This window comes from Cyprinus carpio, chromosome B13 (genome assembly GCF_018340385.1).
Source record: "Cyprinus carpio isolate SPL01 chromosome B13, ASM1834038v1, whole genome shotgun sequence".
NCBI lineage: Eukaryota > Metazoa > Chordata > Actinopteri > Cypriniformes > Cyprinidae > Cyprinus > Cyprinus carpio.
The window spans coordinates 12911652-12927179 of NC_056609.1; the positions used below are offsets into that span (position 1 = coordinate 12911652).

The 15528-nt window shown below is 36.5% G+C and overlaps 2 protein-coding genes across 2 annotated transcripts; one reads left to right on the forward strand and one right to left on the reverse strand.

The window, feature by feature from the left end:
* Window positions 1-5541: 5541 nt before the first annotated feature.
* Window positions 5542-9360, reverse strand: eif4eb (eukaryotic translation initiation factor 4eb). Its single transcript, XM_042736647.1, is given in 8 exon segments — window positions 5542-6687; window positions 6770-6909; window positions 7018-7131; window positions 8019-8082; window positions 8168-8263; window positions 8354-8432; window positions 8435-8456; window positions 9328-9360. Coding segments are annotated over 8 exon segments (648 nt in total). The 5' UTR covers window positions 9346-9360; the 3' UTR covers window positions 5542-6572.
* A 1097-nt stretch (window positions 9361-10457) lies between these two features.
* Window positions 10458-14121, forward strand: fam241a (family with sequence similarity 241 member A). The gene is made up of 2 exons (XM_042736648.1): window positions 10458-10740; window positions 12809-14121. The coding sequence occupies exons 1-2, from the start codon at window positions 10612-10614 to the stop codon at window positions 13082-13084; spliced, it is 405 nt and encodes a 134-aa protein (XP_042592582.1). The 5' UTR covers window positions 10458-10611; the 3' UTR covers window positions 13085-14121.
* Window positions 14122-15528: the final 1407 nt, after the last annotated feature.

Below are 15528 nucleotides of genomic sequence, written 5' to 3' on the forward strand. Positions count from 1 at the left end.
TTTGCACTGATAACACAATGCTCTACCACTGAGCCACAGGAACCATATCATGTGCCCAAATAAACATGACTGAATTCACGGATAAAAAGGCTTGATGCGCTGAACTGACAACATTTGAAGGGACAATTGTTTTACTTCTTCGTTATGAATAAAGAATGAAACATTCTAAAGTAAATCAATGTAAAAACAACCAATTTAATTATGCAGGAGATGCTTTGATGTGTCTTTACATGTTTGATCATTTCAGCCATCTTTGTTTGAAAGCAACAAACCAGGATGCAGAGACAAAAAGGCTCACTCTGATGTGAAAAAAGGAGCCCAGAGTGAGATACATTCATTAAAGTCTCTTCACACATCTGCCGTGCAAAAAAAAAAAAAAAAAAAGCCAGTGAGAAACATGCAGTATTGTGTGTCAGAGTTTAAGTGTGAACAGAACACATTTCCTCAACTCTCACACACACTTCATATGTAGCCGTTCACTGGCCAGTCGGTTGCTATGGGAAACCATCAGTGCACATCAAAACGAGTCCTCGAGGGACTCCTGCCACGAGCAATCCTATCCACTGAAACACACTTAACAGTGTGTGTGACAGAGTGCCGTTTCCAAGATGCGGACAATTCGGTTTCTCACCCCTTGCCTCATAAAAGAAATAGAAACTCATCTGTCAGCAGTCTAATAACAGCCGGGAAAGCATTTAGGGGTCATGCTGTGCTCGGATATTGAGCGAGACATTTTAGAAAATGGAATAATTATTGGGCAGTACAAATATAAATCTAAAGAACAAGGCAAATAGATACAAATCTGTACAGGAATCACCCTTCGGTGAGACCTAATAGGACTGTTATTTATGTAGCATTTATAAATAGGGATAGCATTTATACATGAACACGGCATGCTGAATTCAGTTTAAAAATACATGTATGGATAACATTTTAACAGTTACTGCAAGCAAATGCTGTGCTAAGCCTCATCATAAAATAAATCGAACAGAAACATACGATTCCTCAAACAAACAGAGAAGTCATGTGAACTCAGTGGCAGTGATCTCAGGCTGTAGACATACAGGCCTCAGCTCTTCAACTCAGTGAGGGGGTGACTAATTGGCAGAGACAAAGTGAAGGTTGAGTCTCCATCTTGTGGCCATTAATCATAATATTCATAGATGTGTATCTCACAATCTCCCCTCCCAAAGGCTCTTGAAGCATATTACTTTCACATTAAGGTTATTGGCAGATGAAAATGCTGCACAGGAAAGTGCATATTGTGTAAGTGACAATTATCGAAGCATGTAAATGAGGATACCACTATATTTACACGTTTTGCAATCAAAATCTTACATTAAGGTGGGGTATATATACTGTATACAGTAGTCAACATTGAAGTGGATCAAAAAAGTTGTCCTTAGACAAGAACGGGACAAGAACGTGTTTTTTTTTTGTTTGGGTATTTTTTTTTTGGTTTTAGGATTTGTTTGATTTAAGGTTTTGATTACTTATACTTTTTTAACAGTAGTGTGTGTGTGTGTGTATATATATATATATATATACAGTACTGTGCAAAAGTCTTAGGCACATTAGTATTTTCACCCAAAAGAAGGGTTTTAAGCCAGTTATTTATATCTTTTGCTGTAGTGTGTCAGTAGAAAATACCAGTTTACATTTCCAAACATTCATTTTGCCATTCATTTTAATAATAATCTAGTTAGATTTTTGAATGCACAAGCAGTCTGGCAAAAGCTGGTGCTCCAAATGGAGATCTGATATCACCATCATCGAATCTGTCTTTGATTACATGAAGAAACTGAGATTAACTAAATCCAGAAGAACTTTAGCAGTGTCTTCAAGACATTTTAAGAAACCTGCCTCCAAAGCTACAGTACTGTGAGAAGTTTTAGGCACTTGTGTAAATATGCTGTAAAGTAAGGATGCGTTCAAAAATATTATCATAAATGGATTGTATTTATAAATTAACTTCAAATCAAATCAATATTTGGTGTGACCAATGTTTGCATTTTTGAAAGTTTATGTCAGGTTATGTTTGAGGTTTGTTTTTCAAGTAGCTTTGCAGGAAGGTTTCTTCACGCGTCTTTGAGAACAACCACAGTTTTTCTGGATTTAGTGTGTCTCAGTTTCATGTGTTTCTTCATGTAATCACAGACAGACTCGATGATGGTGAGATCTGGATGATCTCCATGAAGCTCCTGGGCAGCCGGCTGTTGTCATACTGCATTGAAGTAGTCTTGTGCATTCAAAAACCTGCATAACTGAATGTTGTCATACTGCTTGTGCATTCAAAAACCTCACTAGATTATTATTAAAATTAATGGCAAAATGAATGTTATTATAATTTTTATGGTAGGTTTATTTTAAAGGAAAAACACATTATATAAAGGTTAGAAATTGATTTGCATTTCAGTGAGTAAAATAAGTATTTGATCCCCAAGCAAAATATGATTTAGTTCTTGGTGCAGAAACCCTCCTTTACAGATTCTCTCTAAATCCTTAAGGTTTCTTGGCTGTCGTTTGGCAACTTGAAGTTTCAGCTCCCTCCACAAATTTTCTATAGGACTGAGATTTGGAGACTGGCTAGGCCACTCTATGACCTTAATGTGCTTCTTCTTGAGCCACTCCTTTGTTGCCTTGGCGGTATGTTTCGGGTCATTGTAATCCTTGAAGACCCATCCATCACCCATCTTCAGTGTTCAGTGTTCAGTGTTCATGGCCCCATCCATTTGCCCCTCAATGCGGTGAAGTCGTCCTGTACCCTTAGCAGAAAAACAGCCCCAGAGCATAATGTTTCCACCTCCATGCTTAACTGTAGGGATTGTGTTCTTGGGGTCATAGTCAGCATTTCTCTCTCTCCAAACACAGCGAGTCAAGTTGATGCCAAAGAGCTCAATTTTGGTCTCATCTGACCACAGCACTTTCTCCCAAGCCTTCTCTGAATCATTTAGATGTTCTCTGGCAAACTTTTGAACGTTAGTGTATAATATATAAACAAATATATGTGCACACACTCACAAAGATTCAGAGGAAAAATACTGTATATACAGTACAAAATATATATAAATACACACACTGCATGCTAAAATCCATCTAAAACTATTTTCAAAGGTATCCTACCACTTTTTGAATAATCACTTTGCTTGCATCTTTTATGAGTTCATATTAATTGAGCAACATTAAATATTTATACTTTTAAAAATTAATTTGACAAAGGGCCATTTGAAATGCACTACGGCCAAAAGAGCCAGTTACAATATCAAAGATATGAACCTTTGCCTGTATTTCACCTAAAATCACATAACATACTTAGAGAAATTCTGAAAGTCATTGCTATGGTGATAATATATACTGTATGATCTCACCACACATGCTTATATCACTGTCAAAATACTGACAATGTTTGGCAAAAACCCCAAGCCACATGCCAGGATTGCTGCAACAATGAAGATACTTCTGTGCTCTCTGGTAGCTAGAGGCAAGAACAAACATGTAAAGTAATAAGACATGACTTAGCCTAAGAGCATCCTGCCTAGTGAATAACCATTCATACTATGGTATTCAGAGGTCGGACGGGGTTTAATGCCAAAGATATGCCTAGTGGCTCTTTTCCTTTTTAGAGAGGTTGTATAATACCCTCACTGCCCATCTTAGTCTCATCTCAGTTCAGAGGTCTGACTATTATTAGCTTTTCCTTCCAATGAGTCCTCCATTTTCAAAGATCACACTCTCATCTCAGATTATGTATCTATGCACACATAAGGAGTATTCACACTGTATGCAAAACAGGCATCTAAATTAAGATTTCAGCAGTGCAGTATCTCCATCTGCCTGAGACTGGTAATTGGTGAACAAACTGCGTGCTCCTCATTAGAGTTTTGTGAGGGTCACTAAGACTGATTCAAGGGTCTCTTATTAGAGATTCTAGAGGTGTGAAGTGAGGAAGCTGAAACAGCACATCAGACTGTCATCTCATTATCCTGATGTCCAGTACCACATAAACAACCAGAGGACATCAAAATGATATTAAAGACTATTGACACTTGCATGCACCTTTTTTCCATGATTAGTGACCCTGGATCTCAGCCATTAAATAAGCCAGAATACTCCTTTATGGTAAAATGAGATTTGTAGTTGTCAAAGTTGTTTTGTCAGTAATATTGACAATATATTTTCAAATAATATTCTGAGTTTGCATTTAACTCTTTTTATTCATTTTGAGAATACTGAATCTGTTTTTGTGCAGGTGAGTTGAGTAAATATGTTCATATTAAGTCATTAAGAATTACAGTAAGCATCATGTTTACACAGCGAACCTAACTCTGCAATTACTCCCGGTTTCTCTCAACATGGCAACATGAGAGCTGTCAGTCAAGACATGGGAAACAAAGTAACTGGCATTATTTATTTGAAAAAATAACTCTGATATTTCCTTAAAATTCAAAGTGCAAGGGTGCATTTAATTGATCAAAAGTGACAGTAAAGACACTTCTAATGGCATAAAAAGATTTCTATTTCATATAAATGCTATTCTGTTAAACTTTTCAACTTTTTCAAATCACCCTGAAAAAATGGATCAATTTTCACAAAAAACAAAAAAAAAAATGCAGCACCACTTATTTCTACACTGATAATAAGAAATGTTTTTAAGCACCAAATACATTAAAATATATGAAAATATATTATTTTAAATTGCAATATTTGATCAAATAAATGCAGACTGGGGAAGTCTTTTTCAAAATCTCCGGGGTGGGGGGTTGGGTTGGAGCACAGAACCACAAAAGTGCCTGTACTGATCACCTGTCCTTGAGATAAATAGAAAATCTCAGTTTGAACACCGTTTTGATTCTGAACAGAGTCCACTCTAATAAATCATTATTTATTTTCTTTTTATGTGCTTGCAGTAACCCTTCGTCCTTGCTCTAGCGGCCAGTATCATGTGACATTCTGGTGCGATATCATAGTACAGCACTGTTCAAAGTCTACTGCATGATACCTTTAACTTATTCTGAGCTCTGTGAATTTAGTTAAATAGATGCTAATATTGGATTTAGAAAATAATGTGGCTGTGCAAGCACAATCAAGTTTAGCCCTGACACTAGACTGAGCAGTGATGATGAGTGAGGAATACTCAACTCAATGATAGCTGGCTTATTGAATGTGAGTTTTTCAATCTAAATCTTATAATTTATAAAATGTGTCAAGTTCAGAAAAAACAAAAATAGATAGCATCGCTAAGAATGGAGTGAACTATAAAATGTTTGAAAGTTGAATATGTCAGGTGTCACAAATTGCAGAATATTATGGATAAACTTCTGATTCCACCTGAAAAAAAATGCAGATACATTAACTTTATTAATAACCATATGTTTTTATGCCCCTCCTCCTCAGTCAAGATATGTATGCTACCTCTTTGATCTACTATGGTGAGATTTTCTGTTCTTATGTTCTGAATAATTAATTGCCCAGTAACATCCTGCAACACTGTGGCGATGAATACCGAGATGCCTTTTCCCGTTGTCAGTGAAATAAATTGAATCAACATAATTCTATTTTATTTTCAGGGCCCATTTGATAATGCTGCTATCTTACTGAAGAGCCAACTCGAGCCAATGACATCCAGACAAGCACAATTCATCTGTTACAGCACTGCAAAACAAATCCCACAGTTTACTATTCTAACAAGGAATGTAAACTTATGATGCATCAAAAATTCACAATATAAAACCACTTATCTTGAATTGCAAACCCCCAAATTTAATCAAGTTAATGCTTAGAGACGTAAGGCAGCTCTTTGAAGATTAGCTTGATTACATTGACTCAATGGTCAAATACCATCTCAATGAGTTGTTGACGATTAATCTGAATAAATTAAAATGTTTATGTGCATTAGGCACTGAAGCAGCAAAGCTGCTGGATAAAAGAACACAGACATTTCCTTTCCTCTGCCATTAAATAAATGGACAATTTCTTCCAAAAAAAAAAAAACAAAACAAAACAATATTAAATACTTTATAAAATCTGAACAAGACTTTTCAGGGGTAAACATTGAATGTGACTTCATTATGCACATTCTTTTTTTTTTCTCAGGGTGAAAACTGTTTAGTGATGTGTGAATGTTTGGTGGGTTAAAGCAAGAACATGTGTAGTGTAGCATGATACAGAAGTAATACTTAAAATGTGTGTGAATGTAACAAGCAGCACAGGCACTGTTATTTTCAAATTTTGTCTGTGCTGCAAACCTCACTGGTTGTGCAAGTTGAAGTCCAGGAGTGTGTTTGTGAAGGGCTTTTGGGAAAAGTGTACTTGCAGGGGGGTTTCATGGCAGTTCAGTCCAGTCTGTTTTTTTGTTGCTTTGGTTTTAAAAGGCGGAGAGAGAGATAGAGAGAGAGAGAAAGAGAGAGAGGGAGGGAGGGAGAGAGAGAGAGAAAGAGTGAGAGAGAGAGAGAGAGAGAGAGAGAGAGAGAGAGAGAGCGCGAGAGAGAGAGAGAGAGAGAGAGAGAGAGAGAGAGAGAGAGAGAGAGAGAGAGAGAGAGAGAGAGAGAGAGGATCCAGGCCCTTGAAAATATTCAGACCACAAACTTGTTCTTAGTGGTGGAGCCACTCTTAGTGGCTGTGTCAGCATGAGACTGGTAACCAATGGTCATATTCATAGGGATGCCTAATCGTTCCTTGTACACCCTCCTGCCAAACAAACACAATCACACATTGTAACCAGCTGAGTATGTTCTCATTTACATGTAGCGTGAAGGCATGAGAGTCTCACCCTATGTGCGTTATAGCCTCTCTGTTCTCGTAGTCAGTTGTCCAGACGGCGATTTTATCTCCTTTTGTTCGGATGTTGACTACAGCCCCGCATACATCATCGCTGTAGTCGTCAAAGGCCTCACCGATGAGGCACAGCAGCTGTAGGTATGACACAGGTGAATTAACAGAGAGTCAGGGCTACAGAAGCACATGAATTACTTGCGTGTATGTTGAGGGGGCGTTCAGTGACTAACTCAAAACTCTTACAGTTTCCAACCAAAAGCGGTCCAGGTCATACTTCCTCTGCTGCTTGTTGAGAGTGATGAGCCAGCGGCCTCCTCTTTTATTCCTCTCATCCTCCCACATAGGCTCAATACCATCCTGCAACCCAAGCACAAAGCAAAGTCCACAGCAATCTGGAGAATCTCATACACTACCTCTAAAAAGCAGCAAGCAACAGTAAACAAGCAAAAAGAAACTACCAAAAAAGAATCAGAAATACACAAATGTTATGTTTTACAAATGCTACTCTTTTGGCAACTGATCCGTCGCTATACTCTGCCCTCCTTCATAACATCCCATGGGAGATTTTCATAAATAAGACAACAAAGTAATAAAAAGGTAAATGCTAATATTATATTATGATGTGGGTTATAAGAATTGATGATGGAATTTGAAAGCATTTTATTTGCTTTTGAAAAAAAAAAAAAAAAACTAGATTGATTTTTTTTTTTTAAATAAGCAGAATTAATACACAATATAAATAATAATAAATAAGTAACACTAACTTGACGCCATGGCATGGCAACTTCTTGACATTTTTTTCTTGTTTATTTCCTGTAGCTCAAACAGTAAAGCATGCCACTAGCATAGCCAAGTTCATGGGTTCAAGTCCTAGTGAAAGAACTGATGTAAGATTTGTAAAAGAGACGTGCATACAGCATGCATATTTTCTTTTGTCACTTCTATTCCACCATATTTTTGGATTGTTTCGGTCAAATTAGTCCTAACACACTGACTCACATTAGAAAAGAGCAACAGCTTATCTGATAATATGGCAAACTGCAACAGATGCTTCAGTTTGATTGGTCAGTAATGTTTTTGCTCAGGGTCAGTTTGTTCTTGAACTCGTGGTAATGTGTGTTTATTGGGTAGAATCTCAGAGCTGTAATGATAATGATGATGACCGAATTTTCAATTTTGATGTAAACTATTTGGGTGAACCCTTTAAATACATAAAAAGGGCAGCGGTTATGATGAAAGCCTACCTTGAAAAGTGAGTAATCACATCCTGACATCAAATTACTGGAGAGCTGAATGTGGTTATAAAGCCTAGAAAGAAGAGATTCATAAAATCATGAGGGGACAGTGTTTTAACATAGATGCATATCTCTTGTAAAAACAGAATCAGTCTTACGCCCAGAAATCCTCAACTGTGTCAAACTTGGAGATCAGTCTGAGATTGGCCTGCCATGTTTTGCTCTTGTCGTTTTTGAAGAACCATAAAGACCATCTTTAAGAAAAAATAAATAAATAAAGAAACTAAAAACTTCATGTAGAAGCTAGCACATTGTTTGAAGGCACGTGCATTCGTTCACTCGACCTGTTCTGTAGGGGGTGTTTGATGTAGCTCTCAGGGCTGACGAGCTCCTGATTCGTCTCTTCTGAGTGCTCCTCTTCACTTTACAAGAAACTGAGTTTAATTCCTGCACAAGAACCTTTAAAAGATTAGTTTAAATCCAGCAGCCAGTACACACACACACACACACACACACACACACACACTGTGCAGACAGAAGAGAAAGACTGCAGGCAATGTCTCTTTATTGTCCTCATTTATTTAAGTATCCAGAACAGAACTAATTCAGCAGCTGGGACCAGAGCAATACCTGCCAGATGTGGTTGTGTAGTATCAGATGTTAGTCTGGAGACTACAGTCACTGTTAGTTTTGCCTAAATGAACCTAACATGAGTTTTGTGTGAGAGCTCCGAGTGTTTGTGTTTACAGTCATTCATTATTATGAGCGCGAGGGTCTTTCACGTGAGCACTTTAGAAAATGTAGATACAAATTTATACACGTACAATTAATGTAACGCGTCAATCTAGAACTTCATAGCAGTTTGTAACAGCTGTGAATAAACTATGGTTTAGCACAGCTTTGATAGTTTGATCCAGCAGGGTGTCGTTACACTACAAGTCCCCTCACTTTCCTCATTCGCTGTCTTAGTTTTTGACAGCTGTATTGTGGTGGGGACGCTTTGTCCGAGAGAAAATTAAGCATGATAAAAAAAAGTGTGGCTAAATGCATATAGGGTAGTGGTGACGCACAGACATCTGGAAAAGTAATTAAGTGCCCTGCGCGACTGGAACGAGCCTCGCGAACTTTCAGCCAAACTTGTTGAGCCACCCCATTCAAACATGCCGAAAAACTTTTTACAGGTTTACAGAGGACTACATATAAACTTAAGTTTCGCCTAAAAAGACGTATAGACGTTTTGTTAGGGGCAGGTAGTTCGTAGCGTAGCGCTGAAGAACTGGAAAGTGTAAAATAATCTGTGAGAAGTTTATTGACTCACCGGCTCCGCCGTCGCCATTTTCCGTGAGCCGCTCGCAGGCCTCATAAGGGACGTTCTCGCTTCACTTCAGTGCCTCGCTCTGATTGGCTGACGCAGTGCAGAGAGCCAATCACAAGCTGCGTCTCAAAACTTTTAATAATGAATAACAACTAATTCTTTTCTCTCTTTTTATTGCAGTTTTTAAAACAAAGAACATACAAGGGCAATAACATATAAATAACATCACAAAAATAATAATAATAATAATAATAATAATAATAAACGAAAACAATTTAAAAAACAAGTACAAAAATTATTCAAAGAGTAGATTTAAGGCTTTAAAATAATTTATAGTTGTTGTTTTTGTTGTTGTTGTTTTTTGCATTATTTCTTGTTACTTTTAACATATACAGGTAGAACAACAACCATTCACAGTCACGAATCGCAGTTTTCAAATCACCGACTCTTTAAAATAAAATAAAAAAACAGATGTATTCAATTTTTGATTTATATGATTGAATCACAGAGTGCGTCTACAAAAAGGTTTTTATAATAAAACCTTTTTTAAATATTTTATATAATATGTAATTTCGATTTTATATATAAAAAATAACTCAGAAAGATATTTTCAGCCAAGTGATGTATATTAATTTAAGTACTGTTTAATGTAAATGCAAATTATATTTATGTTTTTTTTTTCTCTCAATCAGGGATGCCATAAAGTCAACTGAATAAAATTATAATAAATAAAAACAGCAACGAACACACATAAGTAACGATATGTGAATTTACTCGAGTGTTTTAAGCATGACAGACCGAAATGATTACTACTTGAGAAATAAAGGGCAGCTGAATCGTTTCTGACCGGTTCGTTGAAATGAACGGTTCAAAAGAACCGATTCGCAGAAATTACGCCCCTAAATGTTTCTGCGTAGGTGACTCATTAGGTTTTGACTCACAGCCGTGCGCTTCGGTGCATATTTATAAATGATAAATTATACTATGAAACAGGCTAGAAAATTAAACATCGCAAAAATAATGAAAATATTTTGTTTCATCAACTCTACGTAATCGACATATATAGTCCATTCTGTTAAGTTCATTCACTTTTTCCCATTATGAAGGTTATAATAAACATATTTTGGATGATAAATCTTTTATTTTGAAACACTGTGACTCATGACGTCAACATGTCCCTTCTGTTTACAGCCAAGACCGGAAGTATCGCCAGCAGCCATCTGGTTCTCAGCCCTTCGGCACTATCTCAGGTCAGCAGTAATCAGTTTGTGTTGAAAAAAAATAAAAATGTCAAGAACTAATCTGATCGTAAATGGTACGGAGGTACGTCATCGTGATGCCTTAAACGGAACGCGAGAACGAAGCGGATGTCGTTGCCAGCATGAGGCAGCTCTCAGACCCGCACACAGCGAACAGGTAACGTTAAGATTGACAGATCTGATCCAGCTCTACAGAACATTTGGCTGTGATTTTTTTTTATATTTTAATATTTAAATATAATAACAAAAAATATGTATTTGGCGTCATTTCCTTTCACTTTTTGCTCGGATATTGCGAAATCCTCCATAGTTTTTAACAGTAACTTCATACTCTGCCCTGTCTCTCCCTTTCTTTATCAAGAGATTTCTACATCAAACAGCAGCCTGCTCTATGAATAGCTGTGTTGTCACATTCATTAGCTATAACATTAGGCATTCATGGCACTCAGTCTAATCTGTTAAGCCTCAACAATATCTCTCTTAGCTTAATTTAATGAAGCGCAACCTGTTTTTTTACCTGCCTATATTTAGCATGTGTACATGCAAATATGTAACATATAATCACACTCCCACAGATACTCTAAAACCACAGTCACGTGGTGTCATCTTGTACAGAATTTCACTTTTTCTGATTTGTACGACTTAAAGTGCGCCTATTATGGGTTATGAAAGGTTCATATTTTGGTTGACATTCATGCAAGGTCAAAAACACTTTAATTCCAAGTTTCCATCTAGTTTTTACGCTGTTTTGTTATCGACAAAGAGAATATGCGTAAAAAACTTTGCGAAATTTGCTGTCTACAGCCATCCAACTGGCCTTTTACCGATTAAATGCCCTTGAGCTGTTTCCATACATAATTTCACATATTGTGTAAATTATATAGGCTTGTAGCCTGTTCTTCATCTATTTGAAACAAAACTTTATTATATAGCCTATTATTAAATCGTATAGGACTGCATACAATTATTTTTAACAAGTGTTATGAGATTTTTTATATTTTTTATAGACTATTTAGATAGGCTACTTCATCATCAAGCAATATTCATAAACAGGTGCAGTTGTATTAGCCTATCATTATTTTGTTTATTTCGGTTATTTTATTTTTCCTAACCGACAACCGGCGGTCGTTAAGCCAATTAGCCAACAAGATTGTTAAATTACAATTATATTAAATTTGAATTGATATGTGGCTGTGACCCATTAAAAATAGGCTACCTAAATTTGTTTTCCAGGGATTAATTTTATACACGCAAAAAGCAACATAAAAAACAGAATGTGAGGATTCACATGGTCACGCAATTGCAGCGCTTCTGCGACCGGAGAAAAACATAATAAAGCTATATATAAAAGAAGTAAATAGGCCTATATGCAAAATATATTTTTCTCAATAATAAATTAACAAAACTAAAAAAAAAATATATATATAAAACTGCGCTCTTGAGAAAGCAACATCCTGTTTGTTTCCTTTATTTTACAAAAGCACAATGTTTTGTTTTTATTGTGAATGTACACAAATAAAGGAATATTTAGAATAGTTTTGAATAATGTCTTACTCTCATGTGACCAAAAATGAAGGAGTATTGTAATTTGTATCCACTTTTATCAGGGGGGAAAAAACACAGTCGGACACCAGTGGCTCTCACGCAGTTAAGCATTTTCTAACTTGACAGCACAGCATTCTACAACAAAGCCTTTAAATTTAATAGTAGAACAGAACTCAGAACAAAACAAGAATAAATATATAACGCTTTACTGATTAGTGATTGGCTCTTTCATTCAGAAAGCGGGGCTTCCTGCGATTTAACGGCCCTGTTAAGCGTAGCATTTTTCCCCATTCATAACTATACGAGTGATGCGTCTTGGGTATTCTATAGACATTGGGAATCCGCTACGGTGTTTGAGGGAGGGGAGGTTCAAGTTTTACTGGGTCTGCGTGCGCAGCAAGTGGGCAGGCATAAATATGCTAATGTTAAGATCAACTTGAAACAGCTTAAGATTCATTTTAAAAACGACTCTTTCGTTTAGGGGAAAGAAAGATTCAACTCTTTCTTTTGAAAGACAATAACCTTATACACGGTGCACTTTTAGATCAAAAATTTTGCAGGATGTTTTCATTCACTTAGAGCTGTGTTACACACAGCATGAAAGGTAATTTTCAAAAATCCATAATTGATGCAATTTAAAAAAGCATTGTGTAATGTAGTCAAACTGTCTTTGCTCTCAGAATGACCTCAGGGGAAGAGAAAGACCACACAGTCACTCTGTAGCAGAGCCACAGCCAGAGGCTCCGTTGGTGGATGACTGTGAGAGGCTGGGCACTCTTTTCGGGGAGCTCAATAAGTGTTTGAGGGGCATTGGTTTCACCCAGCTTTACTTCGGAGAGAAGATCGTGGAGCCCGTGGTCGTGCTGGTGTTTTGGATGCTGCTCTGGTTCCTGGGTATCCAAGCCCTCGGCCTTGTGGGAACTATATGCATTATTATCATTTATATCCAGAAATAACTGATGTGAAGACAGACAGACACATGAAGGTTCATCTGCCACCCACAGCCAGTGCCAGTGAAAGAGAGGAGAGACTCCTTTCTATAAAAGATGAGCTATGTGAATGTCATTTGAAAGTTGTACCTGATCCGTATATTTGGGTCTGTGCCATTTGCCTTCTTTTTATGTGGGTAAGTAACAAGAGAGTGAGTTAATGAAGATAATCAGAGGATTTACTTTAACTACTGGAATGATTCCTCCGGTCTATGTGAACTGTGTGTTAGATACCTTTGAAAAGCATACTTCCCTTCAATACTTGCATTGACAAAATGGGTGCATATTGATATACTAACTATTATCAAAGAATAACCAGATTCTAATGACAGCTGTACATATCAGTTATAAGGTAATTACCGTTGTTGAATGTATTACTCTTATTCGCCCAGGTGTCAGTCTTGCATCCTCCTCACAATTGCACTAGAGGGCAACCTTCCTCATTTCCCCCTAAACATGTCTTGGGAAATATACCAGGGAATGATAATCATGTTAAAACTTGAATGTGTTAATACTACTGCATGTGAATGTTTTGGGGCTGCTGGGATAACTTTGAAAGTGTGAATTAAATAAAATGCTCTGAGCAGAGGAAGAAACTGTATTAAAATCAAACCTTTTATGATAACAGACCTACATTATGTGCTGTAAATTCTTATTTGGTATTTTTATTAGTTGATTTTACTATAATCTGCTCATGTTGTCTGTTCTTTTCAAAGATTCATGTTGCAATATCAATGAAATCAAAGGATAATTTCATAACGGAAATATTTAGTATAAAAATTTTGCTACAGTAGAATATGTTGCATGACCCATATTCATCATCAGAAGTATGAAAAGGCCTGTTTTTATTGCACTTTAAGCTTTTTCTTTATGAATTATTATATTTGAAAATTATTGAACGAACTTTAACTTTTTAAGCAAGGTTAAGCTGCTCTTTATGTAACTGTGAATATCTTCGCAAGATGGCATCACTTTATATTCATGAAAATCATGTTTGATTCTGATTATTTTTGGTACTGATTTAAAAACTTCATTTGGTATGTAATACTCCAATTCATAATTCATAATTGTGGATACAATGCCAAAACTTGGCTTTTACGCTTATGTTTCTTTTCAGTGTTAATTAGCATCTTCTGTGCCATAATTTCATTTTAACCAACATATCATTTTCTGTATTTCTGGACTATGATTGATTAATTTCTTTTGAAAGAATTTATATTTAAAATTATTCTGCAATGTAATTGAACTTTAAACCTGGATAATCATAATAAAAACTATCATTGTTTAAAAAAAAAAAAAATTGTAATACAGTCCAATTATTGCCACAGAGTTCCATCAAATTCATCTGGGTTGTGTTTCCCAAAAGCACTGTAAGCCTAGATCATAATCATATCTATGATCTACTTTAAAAAATGATTTTGGGAAATGCAGCCTTGGCATGGGGTTACCAATATATAATTGTCTTAGAAAATTTAGAACATCATATGCAGTATCTTTGAAAGTATTTCCAGTTTAACCCAAAGTAAAATGTGAAGAAGACATGCATAGAAATGCTTAAATCCTTAATAATCTTAAAGGGGTCATCGGATGCTACATGCACTTTTACAAGTTGCTTAAACTGAAATGTGTGTTTGCAGTGTGTGTACACAACTACCCTATAATGATAAAAATCCACCCCGTGGGATTTTTTTTTTTTTTAATCTACTAAAATCTTTACCCCTTTCTCAAATCGAGCCGATCTCAGATGCCTTTGTGACGTCACACAGACAGACCCCGCCCATGATAGTTTGATTGACAGTAGCCTTTCAGCACAGACTGGACTGGTTGGTGTCAGACCCGCCCTGAGTGAGCTGTCATCAGTCCAGCATTGTTTCACCGCTGGAGCAGACGTAGACAAGAATGGCTCCTAAGCGATTGAGGTGTTCTGTTGTTGTTGTAATAATAAACATAGCAGTCGTCATTTACTCCTGACATTTGAAGACACAGTGGATTAGTTTGTTTCTGAAGGGAAAGCTCCCCCTATCTACCTAAATACCTACCTACAGTATCTTCGCGCGAATCATTCATGGTCCAGCTTCACCAACAGAAAAAGTGAGTATAAGGTTTTTTAATGAATCTTTGCAAATCGCCTTTTTAAATAATGTGCTAATTAGCAAGTTTCACGATGAATGCGGCTAAAGTAAACAGTCTCTGAGAGCAGCTCAGAAGAGAGGGGCGGGGTCAGCAGAGCTCATTAACATTTAAAGGTAAATGCTACAAAACAGCTTGCTCTGAAAAGAGCTGTTTTTGACAGGGTAAAAAAAAAAAGGTAAAAAATTGTTTTTTACACCACAATTGTGAAATTTTAACCAAACTATGTTGTAGACTTTGCATTAAGACCCTAATGAATCATATCAACTTGTGGAAAATGG